Raw genomic sequence first — 19,290 nt, 5'->3', positions numbered from 1 at the left:
TCCAAAACCCAAACTTCACTACTATTTTGTTTTCTGTTTGTACTTTTCCAGGGCTGAGGACAGAGTTGGTAGAGGGAAGACCTGGTCGACAGCTAGGTGTCTGTGGCAGGGGAGCTGTGCTGTGTTGTACTGCGGGCAGGGAGGGAGGGACCAGTGACTTCATTCACAATCTGGTTTGTTCCGATGGAGCCTGTACATTAAAGGGTGAAGCCAGGACCAGTATATGCTCCCAGGTCCTTACTAAATGAGGATTATGCACAAGGAAGAGGTAAGAGCCCAGTCTTGGGGTCCGACTGGCCCAGGCAGACTGCTTCTCTGCTAGACACACTTTTTTTTTTTCTTTTTGAGAGTCCTCCTTATTAACAATTTGATTAACAATTCACTGGCTTTGTGACCTTGGGGTTAGGTATTTAACCTTTCTGGGATTACTGTCTCTGTATCACAGATTTAATAATGTCTACTTCACGCTATCATCACCATCGTCACCATCACCACCACCACTGGTAACACGAGAGGCTCAGAGAAGCAACTTGTTTTGCTTGTGGGGCTTACTGTCTCGTGCTGCACAATAAGCAGTCATTCATGCTACGTGTGCTATGGAAACTCAGAGGAGAGACAGGAGCGACTCCTGGCCTGGGCCCTCCTACCCACCTGAGCTTGGGAAAGTCACTTTCCTTCCCTGAGCATCAGCTTTCTATTCCGTCAGTCAGGGAGATAAATGAATGACCTTAAAGGTCCTTTATGCTGTGAAGATATTTCCTCCTCCCTCTGACCATTCCCCCCATTTCCTTCCCTCCTTTAGCTGGTCTCTTCGAGCTTCCTCCTCTTGGATGATGACTCAATGTCAGAAGTTGACAGTTTACTTTTTCTCTCCCATGATCTGATGTCAACGCAGACCCAGAGCGCAAAGATGTCACTTGTAGCCTTCGTGTCTCAGGAGGAATTACAGGCAAACCAATACATAAAGCACAATAATGAATAGTATTCTTTGTAAAGTTGTGCCTGATTGAGTAATTTTCACCTCTTGTTTGTTTTTGAAAGGAGGGGGAACTCACAAATGAAGGCAAATCCATTAGAGTTGAAACTGCTGGGCCCTCAGCCAATAGCCCCATTTTAACAGGACGAGTCACAGGGGTTAGAACTCTCACTGGGGAGTTCAGTAGTGTGGCAGGTGAGTGGAGAGGTGTTTCTGCCTGGAACACTGTTGTTCAGCCCATGGTGAGCCTTCTATTTACACATTTCCTCTGAGGAACACTTCAAATGCTATATGCTAGTCGACTGTGTTTTCTAAGACAGGTAGAGCTCATGGAGGTGGGGGGCGGGATATCTTCGTTCTAATGTGGAGAGAGAGGAGTAGCCCAAAGATTTCTCAACAGTTCATTTTTTGGAGCAAGAAAAATTGAACATTGCTTGCCAAACTTCAAATAGTAGCTGATAAAAGCACAGATTTTCACTTGGCAGGGATCTGAACTCTTCTAAGATTTTAGAGTGTGCAAATAAAAACCATGAAAACACACATATACCCCTCAACAGGAATAAAAACACCTTCAAAACCGCAACACCTTTTAAGAATGTTTTATCCTTCTCTCTCTCTCTCTCTCTCTCTCTCTCACACACACACACACACACACACACACACACCCTTCCTATTCATGTTAGCTGACACGGCCCAGCAGGTTCATTGTTATTTCTATACAAGACACCAGGGATCTCAGGGTGAGTCTGTCACTATAACTGATGGTCACTTTAAAGCCAAAGAGAATGCTTCATGTCCCTAGGGAGGATTTATTTTTCCCCTCAGCATCCACCAGAAACTCTGCAATCATCCTTGATTCCTTACTTGAGAATTTCTGTCACTTTTTCTTCATTGTTCCTGCCACTGTCCTGGTTCAAGAAGAATTTTTTTGCACCTTGTCTCCACATACCATTCACATAACAATTGTGTTCTACTTGTGAGAAAATGTATTTGCCTCACATAGCACAGTGCCAGGAAACAGGCATCTGATAATATGATTAGTCCTTATCCATTCTCTTTTCAGGGGATGAAGAGTGCAAATCCTACTAAGAGACACTACATTTGACACCAATATCCATTATTTGAAGATTCCAGAGGAGGAGGATACTAATACCTCCTCCATCATGGGCTGTGTAGTTCTGAATGCAACCAGGCATGTATGGGCTTACCATGGTAAGTGTTCAATAAATGGTAAGTATTCTTTTGTTCTATAAGCTTCAGGGCTCCAAAGGCAAAAGGCACCTCCTCTGGGAAAAAGAATTGCAAAAGCTCACTTTCTCAGGCTGGCTCCTGCTGAATGGTATGTGTGATGAATTTTGTCCTCCAGGTGTGTCCCCTCTGCAGCACCGGGAACACAAAATGTGGGGCTCACAGTTTAAGTAAACCATTACCACACTGTGTTAAAACTGTTACGATGGAGGTGTATATACATCATTACCACACTGTGTTATAACTGTTACGATGGAGGTGTATATAACTGGGCACTGAGGAGGGAGTAAGGGCCGCTGGGGTAGGTGGAGAAGGCTCAGGGGCACCATTTTAAATGGGATTTAAAGAATGAATAGGAGACTGCCCATGGAGCTAGAAAAGCAAAGCTCAATTCAGGCAAAGAAAAGTCCTGCCCAACAGGGGGCGCAAAGCCACCTCTTTCCCCCCCAACCTCTTCCCCAATCCTGCAACTTTTCTGAATGGAGGTGTAGGATTTAGGGGAGTGCGGGGTTCAGACAAATTGTGGGAACGATGCTCAAGAGACAGCTCTGGCCCGCACTGTGAACCCCTCAGTTACATCTGGTACTACTGGATGATTACTTCTGCTTGAGCAGTAAGCAAGCAATCAATGATCAGTGCAAATTTTTCTACAGAAATCAGACGTAGAGTTCAGAACCAATCTTTTATCACTGAATCAGCAACTTCAAGTACTTGGACTATAAATTTTAAAGAAGGGGAATTTGCAGCTGACAGGTTGCAAAATCTACTCATCAAAGTGTTATGTATTTTCATTACAGGGAAGATCCTACTATTAAATGGAAAAAAAAAAAGAAAGTTTATTCCTTGGATCTCTCTGCCCACGGCAGACTAAAAATAGTATAATTTATTTCACATGGGGGCTAAACAGAGGTGCTGCTCCAGGCTCATCTCTGCAGACAGGCCCAGGAGAGCAGAGCTGAGCGTGCATGGTGAGGCAGGCAAAGAAAAGAAAACTGTCCAGACTGGATTCAGCCACAGAGGGCTGAATCTATAGTGTGCTACCAGAGCTCCTCATTCATTCAGCAACTCCTAAGGGGTCTGAGCTGGGGGGTGGGTAAGAGGTGAGAAGTGAGGACCAGCTTGGGAGCTCCACATTGATTTTGCTGTGGGCATCCCGCAGACAAACAGCCGTGTGAGAGCAGAGTCTTTGCCAAACCCAGTCCATATAATTCAAAAGATCGTCCACACAGCAGGCGCAACCAGGTTTACACAGCGGCACCACCAATCACATTCACATGGTGACTTGGAATTTTCATGCTGTAATATAGGACTATTAAATATATATGGTATTTAATTTGTAAATTGATTTTAACATGATAGATGATAAGAGCTATAAGCATATGGTATGTGTACTTAATTTTGTTTATATACATTTCAGAGGCATCATCACAAAAAGATTTAGTCAACACTAAAGACTGGTTTTTTATTTTATTTAAGATTGATTGATTTATTTATTTTTAGAGCGAGAGTGCAGTGGGAAGGGGGGAAGGGCAGAGGAAGAGAATCTCAATAGACTCCCCTGCTGACGCCAGACTCGATCCCATGATCCTGAGGTCATGACCTGAGCTGCAATCAAGAGTCAGACACCTAATAGGGTTGTTGTGAGGAATAAATGAGAAAAGTCCTTATAGTTTATTTAGCAAAACGCCTGGCTTATGAATACCTTCAATAAATGATAGTTACATTGTTTTCACATTTGGTCACAGAAATAGTGATCAAAATCAAATTGTTTATGTACCACATGTGCACTTTGTCCTTTACTGAGAAGGGAATAGACATGGAAGTTCAGTCAGCTCTTGGGGATCGGGTGGGGGAAGGGAGAACACTTTACCTTTGATAAAACAATGGTCTCACTTAGTAGCAATCATAAATTGGTGTATTTATTTATTTATTTTAAAGTTTTTAAGCATTCTCTACACCCAGTGTGGGGCTTGAACTCATGACCCCGACGTCAGGAGCCACATGCTCTTCCCACTGAGCCAGGCAGGTGCCCCCAGCATATTTATTTTCTGACTGTAATCTATTGGGCTTGTGCTCCCAAGGGCTCCACCTCGAAGGGGGGGGCCTGTGGGTTTAGGCTTGGGAGGTGCTCACAGAGCACTTTCTCTCAGAATGAGGAATGACAGCTGTGTCATTCACATGGGACATGAGCTCCAAATTCATTAAGGGGTTAATTCTTCCTGACAGGTGGGTACAAGCCAATTACAGGGAGAAACAGTGACTTCTTGAGGCCTTCCAGGGGGGAACCACCATTCACAGCAAGAAGGCCCCAAACCAGTTTTGACAAGTGGTAACAAATATTCATACAGTTGTCAAAATGTGAAAGGCAAACAGCGTATCTGCAAGCTTACTGCTTCTTTTCAAGTGAGACAGGCTCTCAGGTACGCTGACTCGTACTTGTTAAGACATTTGAGACAGCGCTGGGAGAGTTCTCACTTCACCCACATTTCCCAGAACTCTGGAGACAGCGTTACCTGTTATCACTAGTAACAAGTAAAGAATATGTCCCATAGTGTCTCCCTTGATACCAACTGTCTTTGCTGCATGAAAAGAATTATTTTTCCCTCCCCCCCCCAACTGGACCTCAAGTGCACAGAGTGCCGTACCTCACAATCCTTAGCCATCATATGTTTTTCATCGTCTCGTGCCTTTACATGAACAGGTGGATTCACGGTCCCTATTACATCATGATAGGTGATGGATAGAGAGATAAGGAAGGAGACACACATGGATTTTTTTTCTTGAGAAGTGTCTATCTCTTTAGATTATTGCACATCTTTTTTTTTTTTTAAGATTTTATTTATTTATTCATCAGAGAGAGAGCGAGAGAGCGCGCACACAGGCAGGAGGAGAAACCGGCTCCCTGCTCAGTCTGAAGCAGGACTGGTCCCAGGACCCTGGGATCATGACCTGAGCTGAAGTCAGATGCTTAGCCGACTAAGCCACCCAGGGCTACCTAGTTTTTCTCACACCTTAATGAAGCAAATTCACTCTACCTCTTACTGGTCCCATTTTACAGAGGAAAAATTGGTCTGCCTCAATGACTTGGCCACTTACATAACTAGGACTGCAGGACTGGGTCTCTTGACTGCTGAGAGGAGCAGATTATGTATGGAGAGTGCCAACTACTAGGGAAATCCTACTATTTCCCAGGCCATTCAATGTTTGCCAAGAACAAGAGCAAAGGTTCATGCGTCTTTGTTTTTCCCCTGTCCCTACCACAATGCTGGACGTGAAAGACACCTTGCAAACCTCTGCTGAATAAATGAAATGGTATTCGTGTACCTGCAAAGGACAGCCCTTGTCTAACTGTGGACAGGCCACTCAATGTCTCCCGCCCCTGCCCCCTCACCAGTGAAATGGGTAATGCACCAAAGTGCTGTGCAAATATGTGAACTGCTTACCTAATAGGCAGGAAGAATTTCTTAATCCCCAAAGAGTGGACCCATCACAACCACATTTTTGCTTTTAACCTGGAAATCGGTCTAAAATTGGTTTTATTTTTTTATTTTAAGTTTATTTTAGGAACAGTTTTATTGATTTTGCCCTGGGTTGGTTTCCAGTTCAATAGTATCCTGCATAAACTGGTTCTGGTTTCTAACAACTTGTGTGTATGCATATACTGCTCTGGGATGGCAGAGGTAGGGCCTTAGCCATCCATGTCCCCACTCCGTGGCCAGAGCAGTATTCTGCACGTAGGGGAAACTCAAAATCTATTTACTGAAGTGAAAGGAAAAGAACACTCAGATTGTGAGAACCTTCCTTTAAAGGCAGTAATAAATCGTTCAGTTCTCTAAGCCGCAGCAAAATCCACGTGGGCTGTACCTTCTAATTTACATAATAACATTTCTTTCAATACATAACCTTCTCACATTATTTAATTTAATAATTATTGATTGAATACCATGAACTATTTTAGGTCCTAAATAAGTCATATTCCCTGTCTTTAAGGAACTTGCAGTCTACTCTCTAGATTTTATTATTATAGCTGAAACATCACTACAGAGCTTCCTTTAACCCGGCTCAGAAAGAGAAGCTATTCCTTCCAGATCACATCATTAGAAAAGTTAAATATAGGATCCAGGACAGTGACATTTCGGAGCCCGTTTTTTTTTTCCCCTAATGAAGGGGTAAAGTCATTAGGTATGTTTAATGAATATTAGGAAGACAGCAGAAGCTGTTGTTGAAATGATTCAGATAGTACACGATAGTGCACGATCTGTCATTAAAAAATAATTTACCCACAAGTAAACAGTGCACAGTTGAAAAGAGGCAAGATATACATACTATTTTTGCTTGCTAAGAGTCGGGAGGAAGTCAGATGACTGGGTAGTCAATCCTGCATCTTTATTTTTCAGTATTTTTGTAGCTTTCCAGTGAGTTAAAAACTTCTGCAAATTGAAATACGCAGGCTCTAAGGTGCGACTCTGGGCCTTTTGCCTTGAAGAGCGGGGTTAAAGGAAGCTCTGTAGTGAATTGGAATGGATTCATGATTAACTTTAAAGTAGAAATGGGTTTGAGCCAAATTCTCTAAATAATACTTAACATTCTGAATTAATAGCGGGAAGAATATTTAACAAAAGCTTAGTGTTCCCATCTGATGAAACTATACTTGTTATTTTTATAACCACAAATTATACATCTCCTATTTATATTACTTTAGCCCTAGTAGCACCACTAATTGAATAGATAGAATTAGCTATGCTAATAACATCTAGAATGAGTTCATACATAAAAATGCCTTAAAGAATCAATTAACCTGTTTTGCTCACACAATATGACATCATGCAGGGCCCAGCTCTGCCACTTACTAGCTCTATGAGCTTGGGTAAGTAAGTAATACATCCTTTCTAAACTTCAGTTTCTCATTGTAAAAGGAGCATATTAAGAATACATTCCTCACAGGATTTTTTTTTTAAATACAAATGAGCAATGCCTATTTAAAAATACCCTGTAGACAATAAAGCAATCTACAGATGTTCAGAGAAACTGGTATACTGAATGAAAAGTAGGGGTTCTAGAATTTCCCATAGATAGCTACAGAGTATAACAGAAAACTCAGAAACATTCCTGACTGGCAGGACTTGGGGACTGAGTGAGAACAGTCCTGTTGCCACCTGCTCCTTCCTGCTTAACCTCAAGGTCAGCGAGCACCGAGTCAAAAATGCCCATTATACAGATGGGTGCAGGGCAAAGTTGTGGCAACTCTCCCTTCCTCTCATCTGTGTGAGGGGGGAGTTAGAGTCTAAGGAATAGAGTACTTTGAGGAGGCTGCTCATTCTAGCCTTATAAAGGGGTTAAATTTGAGAGATGTGTGCATGAGGGTAGTGGGGGGGGGCGATGGGCAAGGGGAAGAGATAGACTAAATTTCTAGGTACTTTATATATAGTATATCTTTTAATATAATCTCCAGCTTTACACATGAGGTAACTAAAGCTTAGAAATATTATGATAACTCTGGCAGAAGGTGGTCAGCCTGTCTGATATTAAACCTTGTCACTATGCTTAGGTACATCAAATTCTCAAATTTCCACAGGCCCAAAGAAACTCTTGGGGAGCTTGTTAAAATGCGGCTTTCTTATTGCTATCACTGGAGGTTCTGATTCCAAAAGACGGGCGTTGAGCCTGGGCACGTTCATTTTCAATAAGAGTCTCAGCTAATGCTGATGTAGGTGGTCCAGGTTACACAATTTTTTTTTTCTTCTGCTACATATTTTCTGGTCTCTTCTTTCCTCTTTATAGCTACTGTATGGTCCTAGGATGGCCTTCCTCATGTCTCACCTGCATTATCAAAATGGACTCCTGCTTTCTAGAGTTGCCTTCTTTTGGAAATTGATTTGATACAACAGAATTGATTTTACACACACAGAAAGTGTGAAAACTTTAATCTAACTTCGGCTAAAATCCTCAACTGTAGACCCCTCTGAGAACCGTCTTTGGAGAACCACAAGACCTTCTTTATCAGAGAATGATCTGTGTGCTGCTCACACGCTCCTCAGAGGACACAGGAGCTCAAGGTTTGGACAGATGTGATTATCACATTCGGGGGCAGGGGAAAGGATGAGTTAGCCGCTCTCCCCAGGACAGGCTAGTGACATCGAAGAATTCTCTGGATGTAGCCATGTTTTTGTTCTTTACGTAAAAATGCTAGTCTGGTTAAAAGCACACTATATTCGGGATGCGGAAAGAATCAGAGGAGAAAGACTGGAGCTGGAAGACCAATAAGCAATCTGCTAGATGTTCTAGAGTACGGAAGTGAAAATAAGCAACCTGAGGAGGTGCCTTTTCTGGGTGGATGAACTCTGAGGAGAAATGTTGCTTTCCGGATGCCCTGTGGAGTGGGGCGGTATGTTGCTCCTTCCACTCCACTTCCCAAATCTCTGACTTACTCTTAGACATTTGAACTCTTCATGGGGCTCCGGCCATCCAAAGACTAGCATTCTTAAGGAGCTTTCTTTTGAGGGCGGTAATGACCTCTCCCTTGAAACTCGAATGTTACTTTACAGTTGTTATGAAAACAATCCCCATAACTCAACCCAATGAAGCAAACATAATTCCTACTTGCTAACAAAACACTGACCGTCAAGTCACTTTTTGGATAAATGATGTGATGGCAGGCTTTGCTACTAACTCTCCGTGTGTCCCAGAAAAATGATTCTCAGTCTTTATCTGTAAATGACATAGTAGGAATCAATGGTCGTATGGAAACTTCCAAAGAATGTACGAAGTAGAAATGAGACATCTCGGTGCTAGCTCCAGTCTGATGCAGGCAGACTGCCATGATCCTATCACCATAGCTCCATCTCTGTCCCATGCCCTCCCTCACAGCCAATATCCCCTCTCAAAGGGAGTTTGAGGCTTTGGAAAAGAAAACAGAGTAATATTAGGAACCACTAGGTCAGATGTCCAAGGATGACAGTCCTCTCTGATCTCTTGAGCAATCATTTCACACATTTCTTTTCTTGTGCTGTTGTTTTAAGTTCAGATTTTCAAAATCTCACACCCAGAATACTGGAGTACCTTTCTTGAACACTTCCCACTGTCAGTCTTTGTCCCCTCCAATCAGTCCTTCTCACAGTTACCAGATGGATCTCTTGGAAATTTACTTCTGATCATTCACTTTCTTTTCCTCCAAGAAGGGAGGATGGAGCAGACAGAATGTTTCTGGTGGACACCACACTAGGTGCTAGGGGCACAGAAATGAGTAAGTCAGGACATTTGCCAGGGAGTGACAGCTGGGCAGCAACACAAGTACATTCAGGGTGCAAGCCCAGGGGAAATCACGAGCTTGGGTTTGGTTCTAACCATTAAAATTCTCTGTCTACACGATAAGTACAAGTTTCCTAGAAAATTTAAGGCACCAGAACTGATTTAACTTTCCACTCCTGAGTCCTTTTATTCCCCTTCATAAATTGTTGCTTGCAATGAAAGTAAACAATGTTTTCCCTCTTAGGTATCCTGTATCCTATTTTTATCCTCCTGTCCCCCCCTTGCAAATTTTACTAATCCTTCAAGGTCTCCCCACCCCTTCCACCACCAAAATTCAAATTCTTCCAGCTTCCAAGCCATAATTTCCTCCTTTGAACTTCAGAGCAAGTTTCTTGTTCCTCTTGTTTAGTGTTAATCACTTATTTCCTGTGGGGACGCTTCTCTCCCCCAATATCCCTAATTCTTCAGGGCAGTGACTATGTCTTATTTGGTTTGGTCCACATTGCATGGCAACCTCCTTAAACTGGCATCTAATAAAGGTTTACTGAATGACTGAAGGAACACACTTGCCAAGACTTGTCCTCCTGGCAGGCCACAATTAGAGGAAGTGTGCAGCCCTAAGCTTACTTCAGAGAAGTTCCCATCCAGAAACATGGACATCACTGGGGGAAGCAACTTCTGCCTTTCAGGATTTAAGCTTATGCCCAACTCAGTTTTTTGACTTTTGACAAAGCTAAACCCAATTCAGCATACTTCATTTTTCTAAAAATGCACCAAGTGACATGGTTTTAACAGGAAGAGGGCATGCTACCGTAAACAGATTATGGGCTTTGGAGTCAGTTAGACATGGGTTCAGATTTCATTGTCTCTCTAAGCCTTAGTTTTTCCTTCCCTTTAAAAAAAATTATATATATATATACACACGTGTGTGTGTGTGTGTGTGTATACAATTTATTTATTATTTATTTGAGTAAGAGAGAGCAAGAGCGTGTGTGAGTGGGGTAGAGTCGCAGAGGGGCAAGGAGAGATGGGGGAAAGAATCTCAGGTAGACTCTGTGCTGATCATGGAGCCCAGTGCAGGGCTTGATCCTGAAACCCTGAGATCATGACCTGAGCTGAAACCAAGAGTCAGAGGCTTAAGACTGAGTCACCCAGGGGCCCTAACCTTAGTTTTTTTTAAATCTGTGAAGAGGGAACAAATGATTTCCCTTCACATTTTGTTGTGGTGATTAGAGATGACGTGAGCTGTCTGAGTTTTTGCAACAGACATTCTTACTACTTGGAATAACATCTGTCACCTTTCTTTTGTACCAGCCTATGACCAAACAGGACTAGTTATTTACTAACAACCTCCTTTACTTTAGGAAGGACTTGCAGGGCAAAGGAGGCACTTGCACGCTGCATGTGGCCAGCATTCAGTAAGGCTCCCGATACTCTGTTGGATGTATTCCCTTCTTTAAATTATAGGGATTTTTAAATAAATGAAGCAAAATTTGGCAAAAGTCACTAACTACTCATTGTTTTTTTTCAATGGAGAACAGCTTGACTGTGAAGATTATATAATTTCCTAAATGTCTCGGTAAGTAACAGAATGACTGATTATGAAATTGCTGAAAAAAGGTAAAAGACTAATGAAAGAAATCAAGGGAGTGATTATGTTTTCACCAGAGGCTGGTTTGAGTGGAGACTCATTAGGAATTAACTGACATTCTCAGGGAAGCCTGCCTGCATTGGGATCTAGGAAAATGAGGTCGTTCTCCAGGAGACCTATCCAAACAGATGGGCGCTTTGGGCCCTGGGGTCTGGGTAGGCTGGAATGATGTGGGTTACTGACACAACTGTCCACTTGTCTTTGCATGTGTAGACACAGACTTTGCGTAGGCACATGGAGTGGACTGAAAGCCTGGGCACTTTGTTTGCAGCAGATGAGAACTTTCAGTGGAGAGCCTCTGATCTCCTCCTGGATGTTCTCAAAATTCGGTGTGCTTCAAAGCTCAAACCAGGCTTTCCATACAAGCTGCCTGACCATCCAGACCTTCCTGGTCACCTCCATTTGCTACACCTACCACTACAGCAACCACACTATCCATTTGGTATCCCTGATCTGCTTGGCCTCACTCTAACATGCCTACAGTTTCCACCTTCATGTTCATGCTGTATCCTATAAGTGGCACACTCCACTCAGACTTCAAGATCTTGTTTGAGTACCACTTTCTTTTGGAAGCATTCTCTCTTACCCAAGGCATGATTGGTAACTGTCCTTCTCCTGACTTCCAACAAAATACAGTGTGGAGAAATGGACATTCTGCGGTCAAAATGTTCTGAGCGCAAACCTGACACTTGTGATCTTAGAGAAACTAGCTCATCTTCTTGAGGCACAGTCTCCTGAGGATCATCAGTGGTACTGTACTGCCAGGCTTTCTTATATCTCTCTTTGAGAGCTCCTTGAAATGACAGATCTTGCATTTTTAATTACTTTGCTGTCCTACAAGGCTTCTAGCACAATGCCTGCTGTTTCCCAGCATTCAATAATTTTAAATCAATGGATAGTTCTGGAAAAATAACCCAAGCATGGTTAGGTCAATTAAAGTCTAAGTTCTATGAAGTGCTCTCTGGTCATTCCTATACACATTAATTTGAATTCTCATAGCTCTTATACGTACTACTGAGACAATTGTCACAACCTGCTTCATCCATACTAACTGATTTTTAAGCTTCTCCAGGGCAGCAAGCATGGCTTTCCCTTTGAATTCATGTTTCACAATGTGTTAATGCCAGCTCATGATAGGTTCCTCAAATATCCCATTCTCCTTCTCATTCCAAGGAGTTTTCTACTTCAGTTTATTTTTTTTTTAAAAGATTTTATTTATTTATTTATTGAGAGAGAGCACACACAAGCAGGGGGAGGGGCATAGGCAGAGGAATACCCAGGCTCCCTACTGAACAGGGAGCCCAGTGCAGGACTCCATCCCAGAACCCTGGGATCATGACCTGAGCCGAAGGCAGATGCTTAACTGACTGAGGCACCCAGATGCCCCTTCTTCCTCAGTTTATGTTGAGTTTACCCCTAGATGCCAGACTGAGGTTTTTGAAATAATAATGAAGTTCTGTAGTCCTTGTTGGCTCAAGGTGAGTGGCTTTTCCTGACCCAACTTCTCAGCTCTCCCCACAGTGGTCTTTCTCTTTCTTTAGCACACTTTGTCTTCATTGTCTTTTATTTTTTACTCTAAGCAAGAGTCTTCTCATTGATGTATTGTACTCATGGGGATTTGGAAAACCTTGATTTATTATTTCTTGGAGAATTACTTCTGGAAGGCATCTTAAAAATCATTGAACCTAGGGACCTCAAACACAGAATAATTCTCAATGTTGGCTAGGGATGAATAGTCAATCATGGCATATTTTTTTTTTTTCTCCTGCTGAGGTCAAACATGATCTCAGAATCATTTTCAACAAAATATTCCAGGTAGAAATTATCAATCAACAAGAAACTATCAATCCATCATCACAACCAATCCACCTTATAGGAAGTGAAACTTGCCTGACGTCCTTGCTGCAGTGCAAAGCTGTTATTTTGCCAATGAGGCCCAAAGAGCAGTGGTGAATTAATAATAAACTCAAACTAGAACCCAACTTACTTGACCCTCATGACTGTGGTCCAGGCTTTCCCTTTCCACATGGTCACTGGTCCTCCTTCAATAGTCATTCAAGTCCTAGAATTTATAGTCTATTTTCTTGGCATTACCTAATAGTATATGATGATATGATTAAAAAGCACAATATACATGTCTTAGCCTTATCAAAAAGACATCTGAGCTCTCATAGATGTTATAAGCTCTTGAAGAGAAGGGCCTTTGTTTCACTTTGCATCTTTCACAAGTTCTAGCCCTGTGTCTGGCATATGGTAGGTATTCAACACAAATTATCTGATACATGTTCAACTACATATATGAGACAAACAGGAGCTCTATCCTTAAATTCTCACTAAGAATCAGTGAAACAGTATTTATTTGAAAGGACTCCATGCATGCTGACACATACCCTCACTTTTTTTCTTAAGAGGGACACCTTACGTCTAAATAAGTTCTCGTTTCACCCGAATATTTTAGGGGAAAGTAAATGTAATGTCAATGACTCGGCTGCCCTGTGACACTTCTACTTCAAAACATGAGGAGCAGCGTTGTGATTGGGGGCTCAAAGGCCCTGAGGAATGATAGCCTTTCTTCTTTTTGTTTTTCATGGTGACATCTATTGACCATAACTCTGTGTGATGCTCACAAGCCAGAGTTGTTAGGAGGAGAGAAAGATGAAGGAAAGGAGATGAAGAACAAGAGCATAGGAAGAGAGAAGGGTAGGCAGGGGGCAATATTTTACAATACAGCAATTAGATACTTGTTTTACCACTTAAAAATAGATTGTAAAAGCTGCATAAGCCTCAGCTGACATCATACTTAATGGTAAAAGATAGAATGCTTTCTCGTTAAGGCCAGGAACAAGGCAAGGATGGCTGACCTTGCTGCTTCTACCAAATATTGATCCACAGGTTCTAACCAGGGCATTCAGGCATGCCGAAGAAATAAAAATCATCCAGATTGAAAAGAGAGAGGTAAAACTCTCTTTTTATACATGACATGATTTTGTATGCAGAAAGTGCTAAGGAATCTACCAAAACAAAACAAAACAAAAAACCCCTATCAGAACTAATAAATAGGTTCAGCAAGGTAGGATTGATATACAAAATAACTACATTTCTATATACTTAAAATGAACAAAATGAAACCGGGAAGATAATCCACATGTAAAAAAAATGAAGAAATTGGAATCCTACTTCATATCATATACAAAAACTAACTCAAAATGGATCAAACGCCTAAATGTAAGAGCTAAAACTATAAAAATTTTTAGAAGAATATATGGACTTTATCAAAATTAAACACTTTTGTGAATCAAAAACTAGCAAGAGAGTGAAAAGACAACTTACAGAATGAGAGAAAATAAATAAAAAGCATACATTTGATAAGCAATTGATTTCCAGAATATATAAGGAATTTCTGTAATTCAACAGCAATAAAAAAAAGCCCAATTTAAAAATGAGGATTGGATCTGAATAGACATTTCTCCAAAGAGGGTTTAAAAATGGCCAATTAGCACATGCAAAAATGCTCAACACCAGTAGTCATTAGGGGGATGCAAACTGCAATTACAATGAGATACCACTTCCAACCAAATAAGCAGAAAGACACATAATAACAAGTGTCGGTGAGAATATGGAAACATTGGAACCTTTATACACTGATGTTGGGAATACAAACATGTATAACCACCTTGGAAAACAGTCAGGAAGTTCCTCAAAACATGAAGCACAGAGTTATCATAAGACCCAAAAATTCTACTCTTACGTATCTACCCCATGGAAGTAAGAACACTTGTCCACACAAAAATGTATACACAAATATGCACTGCAGCATTATCCGTAATAGCCAAAAAGTGGAAAGAACCCAGATGTCCATCAACTGAAGATGGATGAATTAAATGAGATGTATCCTTACAATGGGCTATTATTTGGCAATGAAAATAAATGAAGTTCTCATACATGCCATAGTATCTGTGCATGAGAACATTATGTGAAGTGAAAGGAGCAGTCACAAAAGACCACATAGTATATAATTCCATTTATATAAAATATCCAGAATAGGCAAATCTATAGACAAAAATAGTAGTTGCCTAGGGTTGGGGAGGGTGGAGTTGGGGGTGTGGTTGGGGGCCATGGGAAGTGACGGCTATAGGGTTTCTTTATGGGGTGGTCAATGTTCTCAAACTGATTGTAGGCATGACTGTCTAACTAAATATACTAAAATCTCTGAATGCTGTCTTTAAACTAGTGAACTGTATGGTAAGTGAATTTTAGCTCACTAAAGCCGTTATTAAAATAGATACATGTGCATGTAATACTTTAATTTTAGGGATTAAATTTCACTCGTTAATTCTATGTCTGTCACAACAATCCATGTATTCACTTAGATGATCCATATATATATATTTCCATGACAACTGTCTTAGTTTAAAATATGTTAACAGACTACACAGATTTGTGAAGAGCAGGTAGGTATCTTTTATGAAATCCATCCTTTTAAAACATTTAATTTAAAAGAAAAAATTAAAGAAATGAAAACTCTAAGCTATCTTTTCTTCAGTGTCATCACTATATCACCTTCATCAACACATCATTTCTGTGGACCACTGGCAGGTTTACCCCCAGTATTTAATATATGTACTACAAGTCTACTTCATCAGAGATCACATCATTACTTTTAGCAGTATATTTCTAACAGTACTCTCCCGTCTGGTAGCTCCATCATTTCTTTGCTATTAAAAACCTGAATGTTAATTATAGCTAAACCCAAGGCAGTGGAGAAAACTTAGTAATTCGATTATTTTGTACCTACCCCTTTTGAATCAATCACTCCAGGTTTCGCATTAAACTTCACTGTCTTCAACCGGGCACGCTCCTTTCTTTCCACCCTGAAGAAAATTGAAAATAAAGAGCTGATCGCACGGCAAGGCATTTATGAATAAGTTCCTTACTAAATGAAGAATCTCTCTTCTCATCCTACAGCTCAAATACAATGTGTCCTAAAGTATTCCCGTTCCTTGGTTTGGGATAAAATGTCTTGCTATGTGGTCTCTAAGAGGCTAACACATCTCTTGAAACTTCTTTGTGATGTGTACTGAGAGTCATAGTGACTGGAAGAAACAAAGAGGGAGGAAAAAATATTTCTTGTTACTTAAATGCCTGAATAACTGAACCAAAAATCTATTATACGATATCACAGTCCACAGAGATGAACACTTACAATGGAGACGAAATAAACTTCTTCCCTCTCCTCTGTCCCCTCTGCATACCTCATCTCTCCCACTCTTTTCTTTTGGTTTCCTTTTTCCTTCCCTTCCCTTTAGTGACGTGAGGGTATTTTACCTTCACCTCAAAATCAAACATGTTATAGGTCATCTTGAATTTTTTCCTTTTCCCCAGTGCTGTTCTCCTGTTATCTCTGCCGATTTCATCATTGTAACTGACACTTCATTCATTCATCGAACACTCATCAATTGCCTATTGTGTATCAAGCAAGGAGCTGGGGAACAAAGGAAAAAAAGAAAAAAGAAAAAGAAAAACCATGACTGCAATCAACACCCAGGATGTGCTCCTGGTGGGAACAAAGACATAAAGAGACCGATATGCTGCACAGAAAGACTCCTGAGAGCAATGGGGGGAGTGGTGAGGGGGCATCTATCTCACTGAAGGCTGAGAAGGAGGGGTAGAAAGCATTGGGGTTGGCTTCCTGGAGGAGGTGTCAATTTCTGTGAAGCTTGAAGGATGAGAAAGAGGTTGCTGGCAGGAAGAGTTCAAGGAGAATTTACTAGACAGGAGACACATACTATGACCCAAAGATAATAGGCAAGTAAGAGATTGCGGGAAGATTCCGCTATAGGGTATATACAGGATGGGATGTAAGAAAGTGAGGTGGTGGGGCCTCCTTATAAAAATATCCATGCACACTAAGGACTTGGGCTTTTTCCTTGGGGAATCCTCATGAGTTCTGAGAGGATATAAGACAGAGGAGTGATCAAATGGGTTAGCACTGGAATAAATGACTGTGGTGGAGGCAGAAGACAGGCTGCAGGAGAGAAGGGACAGTGGGAAGCAGGAGTTCTGTTGAAAAGCTACTGCCACAGCCCAGGCAAGGAATGACAATGAGGTGGAAGGGACGGAAGGGCTTGAGAAACAGCAGTAAAGTAAAATTGGTAAGACGTGTGCGCATTTGAAGGATAGGGTTAGAGGGGCTCCTGGGTGGCTCCATGGGTTGAGATCTCTGCCTTGGGCTCAGGTCATGATCCTGGAGTCCTGGGACTGGGTCCCACATCAGCCTCCCTGCTTGGTGGGGAGTCTGCTTCTCCCTCTGACCCTCTCCCCTCTCATGCTCTCTCTCTCTCTCAGATAAATAAATAAATTCTTTTTTTAATAGATTTTATTTATTTATTTGACAGACAGAGATCACAAGTAGGCAGAGCAGTAGGCAGAGAGGGGGGTGGGGAAGCAGGCTCCCTGCTGAGCAGAGAGCCTGAGGTGGGGCTTGATCCCAGGACCCTGAGATCATGACCTGAGCCGAAGGCAGAGGCTTTAACCCACCCAGGCACCCCAAATAAATAGATTCTTTAAAAAAAAAAAAAAAAGAGGTAAAGAGAAGCTAATTATCTCCTTGATTTTTTGTTTGCTGGCATCTCTCCAGTGAGACATGATCACTCCTTCCTTTAAACACCACAAGACTTATTTATATCTTCATATTGGTATCATCTCTTGTTTCCTTTTGTTTATTTTCCCAGTGCACACACAAAGCTGGATGTTCCTTGAGGGCAAACCCACATGTCACTCAGCAGCATCCTGGAGCAAGTCCTCAATAAACTACTGTTCACTAAAATAATCCTTCATGCGTTGTTCTGACTTGACGGCTTGTTTAAATATGGCCAACTCGAATTTCAAAAACGGTGAAAGAAAAGAGAAAAACCGTGAATCTACAGAAATTAATGGTTTATAAAATCTAAGCTATTCATAGATCAATAATTAACAACATATTGCTTTTTAACTGAGAGCTCTTTTGTGTTCCCAGTTGAAACACAGTGCAGATCGGGGTTTCTATAGTTACAGAAACAGAGTTTCAGAATATATTTTGGGGCGAGAGGAGAATATCTGAGTGGAAACAGGCGAACAAAAATTTTCATATCTTAACCCTCAGATATTAAAGCAATATGTTCCACTGAGAGTTTCTACATACAACAGTTGGGAAGAGCGCCAGGAAGACTTCAGGGAAGGTAAGCTGCCAAGTGGAGAGATGCTCACTCAGAAAATGCCTGTTCTGAGCAACTTCAGCTCTTCTCGGTTTTAATCCAAGTGCAAATGGTAATTCATATTCATCTCTTCGGATCCTTCTAAAACTGTTCGTACAGCCCTGGCTTTATCCTGGCTTCTTTGCATTAACCAGGATAATTATGGGAAACACTAGTACCTTGGATGATGCTAACACGACACGCGGAGGCTCTGTGGTTTTTGATCAGGCTCTACAGAAAATTCTGCACAAACCCACAGAACTCACAGGGGTCTAAAACATATATGAGGCTGAAGTGAGGATTCTAAGAACTGCTTGGATAAAGCATTCTAATTTTTACCCCCTGGTTTCCAAGGTCACCCTTCTCAGATTCCTTCAGAAACGTCCCTATTAGGCCATCTTTAGTGATTCATCTCTTCCATCTTAAAGGGTTTCAAAGAATGTTAAGTCAGATGGACATGGACACACACACACACACACACACACGTACCCCTATTATTTGTTATGGTTTATTAATCTTCAAACAGGCAACAGAAAAGAAGCCACAATTTTTAAAGTATTACTGTAGGTGGCCTGGTTTTTTTGTTGTTGTTGTTGTTTTTTTTAAAGATTTTATTTATTTATCAGAGCGGGGGGGAGAGCGAGCACAGGCAGACAGAATGGCAGGCAGAGGCAGAGGGAGAAGCAGGCTCCCCGCCGAGCAAGGAGCCCGATGTGGGACTCGATCCCAGGACGCTGGGATCATGACCTGAGCCGAAGGCAGCTGCTTAACCAACTGAGCCACCCAGGCGTAGGTGGCCTGGTTTTGACTCACTCATGAACGAAGTCAGAAAGTTTTGTTTTCTCGTGGGGTTAGAAGCATCATGAATGATAATAACGATAATATAAGTGTTGGCCGAAGTTTTAACATATAATTATTAGTGAAAACTTCCTGTA

The 19,290-nt window shown here is 41.5% G+C and overlaps 1 protein-coding gene across 25 annotated transcripts in view; it reads right to left on the bottom strand.

Moving 5' to 3' along the window:
* Nucleotides 1-19,290, bottom strand: part of DLG2 (discs large MAGUK scaffold protein 2) — a 2,052,576-nt gene that overhangs the window by 40,616 nt on the left and 1,992,670 nt on the right. For all 25 annotated transcript variants that reach the window (XM_044258404.1, XM_044258405.1, XM_044258399.1 and 22 more), the window contains one exon: nucleotides 15,919-15,994. In XM_044258404.1, the coding sequence (XP_044114339.1) occupies nucleotides 15,919-15,994 (76 nt within the window). The remainder of the gene's footprint in view (nucleotides 1-15,918; nucleotides 15,995-19,290) is intronic.

The sequence above is a fragment of the Neovison vison genome, chromosome 7, assembly GCF_020171115.1.
Source record: "Neovison vison isolate M4711 chromosome 7, ASM_NN_V1, whole genome shotgun sequence".
Lineage (NCBI taxonomy): Eukaryota > Metazoa > Chordata > Mammalia > Carnivora > Mustelidae > Neogale > Neogale vison.
Note: the sequence above shows the minus strand (reverse complement) of the source record. Positions and strands in the feature narration are given on the sequence as shown.